General features: G+C 43.6%; 1 protein-coding gene across 1 annotated transcript in view; it reads left to right on the plus strand.

The window, feature by feature from the left end:
- Positions 1–2,466: 2,466 nt before the first annotated feature.
- LOC117735862 (calmodulin-regulated spectrin-associated protein 1-B-like) overlaps positions 2,467–6,034 on the plus strand; it is an 18,891-nt gene continuing 15,323 nt past the window's right edge. Inside the window, 3 exon segments of the mRNA XM_034540756.1 lie at positions 2,467–2,573; positions 3,995–4,051; positions 4,053–4,165. Coding sequence (XP_034396647.1) covers positions 3,996–4,051; positions 4,053–4,165 — 169 coding nt within the window. The 5' untranslated portion in view covers positions 2,467–2,573; position 3,995.

The following is a 6,034-nucleotide window of genomic DNA, read 5'->3' on the forward strand; positions in this document are numbered from 1 at the left end:
AAAAGCACAGCGAGCGCTGAAAGTGTTCAAAAAGAGACTTCGGGTCTCCTGTCACAGGGATGATTAATTATCTTATTTTACTAAGTCAGTAGGACAAATCACAAACCTACAGTCTATACAACATACAACACCCTATATGTCCTTATAGTCATTCGACTCAGATGGGGACGGGGGGAGAGAATCCCCTATACAGACAGTTGGACAGTTGTCCCCGAAGCCTGGAGGAGTCGCCCTGAGCTTTCTGGAGGAGCAGCAGCCGAGTGCTGCTGCTCCTCCAGCGATGCGATCGGCCGGATCAAAGCTTCCTTGAGCTCAACACAAGAAGGTGATCAGATCCGACTCTGAGATTGTTGTTTAGGGCTTTCTGCTCTTCCAAGTTCCGCCCGTCTCGACTGCTATTCTTTTTTATCCCTATCTTACCTTTCACTGAAGCTTAGTGACGGTAAGCTGATTCTTCGAGACGGTGTACGTTTTCCTCTTGAGGATCGAGTGAAGCCTTCTTTTTAAAAAAAATCATCTGATCAAAGCGCTTTTTTTTTTCACACGACTTCTTCAGCGATGCGCCTCTTCTTCCAAAGCCACAGAGACGTTTTCAGGAGATCCCCCTTCTCTTGAATCTGGATTCTGCTGCTCAATGGCCTCCTCAAAGTCCCCTAGAGGTCGACTTTCTCCTGCAGCGAGGAGACAACGTAGTCCTCGGTGGCTTGGATGTCCCTTTGAAGGTTCTGAAGATTGACGCTCGGCGGGGGGGGGGTAGATGTCATCGTTTTTTTCCAGATTTTCCTCCTGCTGCTGCAATGACGCGGTCCTTCAGGGCCTCGATTTGGGGCACAATTCACCACATCCCGCTCTGCTGTTTCTTTTTTCATGCTGATAAGAGGACGCCTCCAGATAACCCCGGGCTTCTTCCATCGACTTCTTGGAGCTCTGCGGTCACGTCGGTCAGCCGCGTTGTGCCTACAAGGGGCCCCATTTTAACACGAAGGCTCCTTCCTCAGGGCCTTTGTTAAATATTGGACAGTAAAACATGATTAGGTAAAAGTCTTTACAAATAAAAAGGTCAATACAACAATAAGTAGGTTTTGAAAGATGAGTGAGTAACTGAATTCACACAAGTCAACATATAGATTTATTTCATGGAATTAAGAGGGATATTGCTTCTTCCTTTTGTATCTCTTAACAAGTTGTTTTATTCCCCATGTACCAGCTCTATAATATAGCTGTGGTAGCCATTGAAAGGCTGAATTTCTTAATGTAATACAGGTGCTTAGGACACATTCACTTTATCTCAAGTAGAACTGCACTTTTTTTTTTTTTTTTAGAGAGGTTAGTGCAAGTGTTTACATCTCGTATTATCATAAAATCATTTTCTTACTTTATCTTTTAATATTAATATTTAATATTTCAATAATATATTCTTTATTGATAGATTGCTCAGTTCAATGGGCCTTCTTGTGACCTATGTGTTTGCATCTGTCTGCCTGTCTATGCCCGCTCGGTACCAACATTCCCTTTATGGTGATAATTAAGTTAAATGATTACAACCTTTGTGGAATTTGTGATAAATATATTTAAATAAGACACACCTATTTAAATAGTATGTTAATGCAATGCACACAGCACCCTAGGCCATACAAAAGATTGCCAGACAAGAACTCGCCATAACCTATTAGTCACTTGTCATACAAACAATTCTTTTTTTTGTTTTGGCACACAAATTAGTGTTGGCACTGTGCTGCAAAACCTTTTTAAAATGCTTCAATTTGCGATACCACATTCCACCACTAGATGGCGGTATGCCAATGCCACAACGACAACACAGGACTACGACAACAACAACGTGGACAATATATTGTGATAAATTCATACTGAAGTAAATAAACAATAAAGGAAGGAACAACATGGGCATGCTAGTGGTTTTAGTCAAAAAAAAAACAATGTCTCCAGACCAGAGTCTCGTGGAGGTAAGATGTAGAACAAACACTGAGCCAAGTCATTTAGCTTTAACACAAAACAATTAAATCTAAGTAGGAGATGGGAGTTGGCCTACTGTTGGTACATTATTGACAGTTGGTTAATATCAGTGCGCTGGAAAGTAATCACGCATGCGCAGTCGCTGCTTTTACGAACGCTGGGACGTATAATACGGTTCTATGGGCAGAGCGCGAACACACCAGCGGTTCTCGCTGCAAAGCCCGAGCCAATTGCATGTGTGTTTTGTCCTGTGAGCTAATATGAGGCGTCTAACACAGGGATAAGATTTTCTTTCTTTTTTTTTTATAAAATCGGAACAGCACCCTCCCTTTTTTTTCTACCTGGCGTTTCGTCCGAGCCGAAAGCCCTGCCGTTGAGCGGTCGTCACACAGGCCGCGAATCGGTCCCCGTTTCTGGGGAAGAGACCGACCCAGACTCGCCTCCCTCACTTTAGCATTATTAGCTGGCAACGATGCGCCGCTGCTGCCGGTGTATTTCCCACACGGCAGGCCACTGCAGAGCGAGGCATACCCGTGGATAAGTGTTCACCCCCTTCCGGAGCCAAGGGTGCCTTTGGAGACACGCCACACCTTTTCGAGGTAACGTCTTCCCCCCGGCTCGCTAACGTCATCCGAGGGGAGCCACGAGCTAACGGGTTAGCCGGTAGAAAAAAAAAACGTTAGCCGCTTCACGTTCGCGTGCGTGGCCGTTTAGCTCACCTCACGTGAAGCGAGTGTGTGCTCTTGTCAACCTAACGGCTCTTTCCTTTTGGTTGACGAGACCACAGTCACACAAAGTGTACTCGCGTTTTGTAGCTGCAGCTAGCTAGTTTAATGTAAGTTGGTTAAGTAGCTGTCAACCTAGCTTCTTTCACCACGCCAAGCATTGGGCCGTTAACGTTAACATTTGACGTAGGGTTTCGTGGTGAGGTGAAGTCGAGCGTTTAGCACGCGACAGGTAACATAGCATTAACTTTACCGAGGAGGACACCTGAGGTTGTCTGGTAGAAACGGAAGGACTTTAGTGGCGTGTATTTGTAGGCAGGTGTATGCACTTGTTTTTCCTCATCGTCATAATTAATACAAGTAGAAATGCTGCGTTGGACTTATTCATACTGTTTTTGGTGACGTTAAATCAATTGTAATTTTTAAGTGGCCACTGTACAAATTGGTCCAGTTGAAAAGTGAAAGTGCCCTAGTTTAATTTAACTTCAAGCACTGATTGGAAACACAGGTCTGCTAGACTTACTGCAGACGCTGTGTCATGGTAATAATACTGTAAGGCAGCAGAGAGCTGACTTAAAAAAAAAAAACTAAACAAAAACACGACCCAAATTAATCAAGATAGTTGTAAGCATGTCATGATTCACTGAGACGGCAAACACAATCTCATGTTGTGAGCTTTGGTATATTGCGGTATTTGAGTGGTAATATAGCTTTTATCAACTAATCTGTAAGGTTGCTTCTTAAAGGCCCACATGTTTTTTGTTCAAGCAACTAATGTGATCATTTATTGGGTGTAGGTAAAAGTGACTGACTAACATTAATTAGGCTTGCCTTTTTTACAGTCTAGGACTAGTACATACTTACTAGTACACAACCATTTGTATGTTGAGATCTGTTTTCCGTCACGGTAGGCCTTGGTTTATTTAAGTATCAAGCGCAGCACAGACATTCTCTCCTCTGTCATCAGGCATTCAACGTAATGAATGTGATCACGCCAGCAGGGAGGATGCTACTTTGGTACTCATGTCTCAACCACCAGATATATAAGTCTAATTGACTACTAAAGGGAGGATTAACAGCGGCACCCAAAACAGCACTTTCCTTTATAATCAGCAAACTCCACATGAGGTTTTTAATGTTGTTACTCATTTAAAAATCACATCTAATAGAGCATCTAGACACTCTCACTAACCAGTGAGATTATGATTTACTATATATCGTGAATGGCTAATGTCTCAGCAGTGTGTTCAGTATAATTGTGACTGTAAAATCATATTTGTTTTTGTTTTTTTAAGGATGGATGTTGATTTGTGTGCTGGTGGCCGGGCCGGTGGTACCAGAAGAAAAGTGGATTGGTGGGGTTGCAGAAGGAACAATGGAGGTTGTACCACTGGAGATGTACGACTCGGCCAGAGCAAAAATAGCTGGCAACCTGCGGTGGCTGTTTGCCACAGCCTATGGCATTGGTAAGTAATTCGATTGACATTCACGCGACAGAAATGCTGACACGGTTTTTCTTTTTTAGATTATCATTTGGCTATATTGTATGACTCGATATCTATACATCTGCCAAATGGCTACCTGATTTAACAGATGGAACGTTGTTGGCAACCGAGAGATAGCACTCTCCGCACCACATTTTCTTCATGTTCTCATAGTTATTTCAGATGTTGTTGTTGTTGTTGAAACAATGTGTTTACTCTTATCCACATACTGCCATCAGTGACAAAACAGTGAAAGGAAAAGAAGAAAAAAAGGGAGTAATATTTATGTATGTGTGCACTTGAGCCAAAAGTAATACCCCCATGACACTTAAGCATGCAACTGAAGCCTCCCTCACTGACTCAACACATCCTTTCATTCTTGTCGGGTGGCCAGTGAGATTGAACCCAAATCAGGCCGAGTGACAGGCACTGAGGATTAGGCTATATTTGTTAGAGCATGGAAAATACTGATCTGCACTGCCAGTCACACGCGCTCCCCGTTAAAATGGTATCAGCATTAGTAACTGAGCATTTAGGCCAGATCTTCCTGTCTCGTCTGCCTGCAACAGTTTCAAGCGTTGAATATATTTTAGGACTTTGATGAGTTGACCGGATTATATATCTGTGGTCATTACCCATGTTTTTGAATGCCCCTGAAGTATTCATATTAAACAACTGTCAGTCAAATTGTAGTTTTAATAGTAATCCAGGTAAAGCTACTGTCTCTTTAGCCCAATTTTCTTTTCTTCTTTTAGCCTCGCGGTTTGCTCTAACCTCTATTTTTTTGCTTTACGGTATTTTCCTCAAGAGTTCATACCGAAGCCTGTAGGCATTTGCTTGCTCAGTCCACAGTCTGTCGTCATAGGGCCTGGCAAACAATGCAGGCCAATAAATGTAAGCACATCAACAATGCATCGCAAATAAACTCGGGCGGAGAAAATGGTTCAGTCACAAAAGTAAGCGTACATTAGCTCTCGGGTGCAGCTGCACATTTCTTCCCCTCCTCGGAACTGAATATGCTCGGCCCTTTTTTGTTTTTCACCCCATGGCTCGTACGGTGTCTGCTACGTAGCTAATGCTGCACAGTTGTTTGCTTTGCTCGTGCAATGACTGACAGGCACAAACAGGGACGTGGTTCCCTAGTTTAGAGTAAGTGGGGCCATCTCGTGATGTTGGGGAGGTTTGTCTGGGATTCAGGTGCATCTGGTATGTGTTCACCAGCGTGCATTCCCTGTGAAGTCTTTGATCCTGCATGTCTATGTTTTGTCTAGTCATGCTCTCCTATCCTACTGCCCTCTTCATGTTCCACAGCCGCTGAGAGTGAGCATGTGTCATGGTTGCCGGTCCTTACTCTGCCCTGCTTGTCCCTGCTTGTCCCTGCTTGTGCTGATCCATCATGGTTGGCTGACTCTGCTGTAGCACATCCCGGGTGCTGCTGCCAAACCCCATCCTCCAATGCTCCACCCCATTCCAGTTAGTAGGCTTTTCAGCCTGGCTCCTGGTGGCAGGAGGGTTTTGGGGGCGGGGGGGAGGCTGCTAGCTGCTAGCTGCCACACGACATCATTGTCTGAGTAATGAAGTCAAACGTGAAGTCTCACCCCAGCCAGACCCCTTGGTTTTCATACACAATCATTTACCACTGTTTTAAATGTGTTTTATATACTCGTCAGAAACAGCCCACAATGCTGCTGGGTATGTTCATAATAGATTTACGCTGTTGTATAATGACATCCGTATACCTTTTTTTAAAATTTTTTATGCAATCCTCATTCTTACATCAAAACAAATCTTCATAGTTTCTTTGGTGCATCAAACCAAAGGCTCAGAGTTGCTATGACAAATAGAAACGGT

This window comes from Cyclopterus lumpus, chromosome 9 (assembly GCF_009769545.1).
Source record: "Cyclopterus lumpus isolate fCycLum1 chromosome 9, fCycLum1.pri, whole genome shotgun sequence".
In the NCBI taxonomy this organism is placed as follows: domain Eukaryota; kingdom Metazoa; phylum Chordata; class Actinopteri; order Perciformes; family Cyclopteridae; genus Cyclopterus; species Cyclopterus lumpus.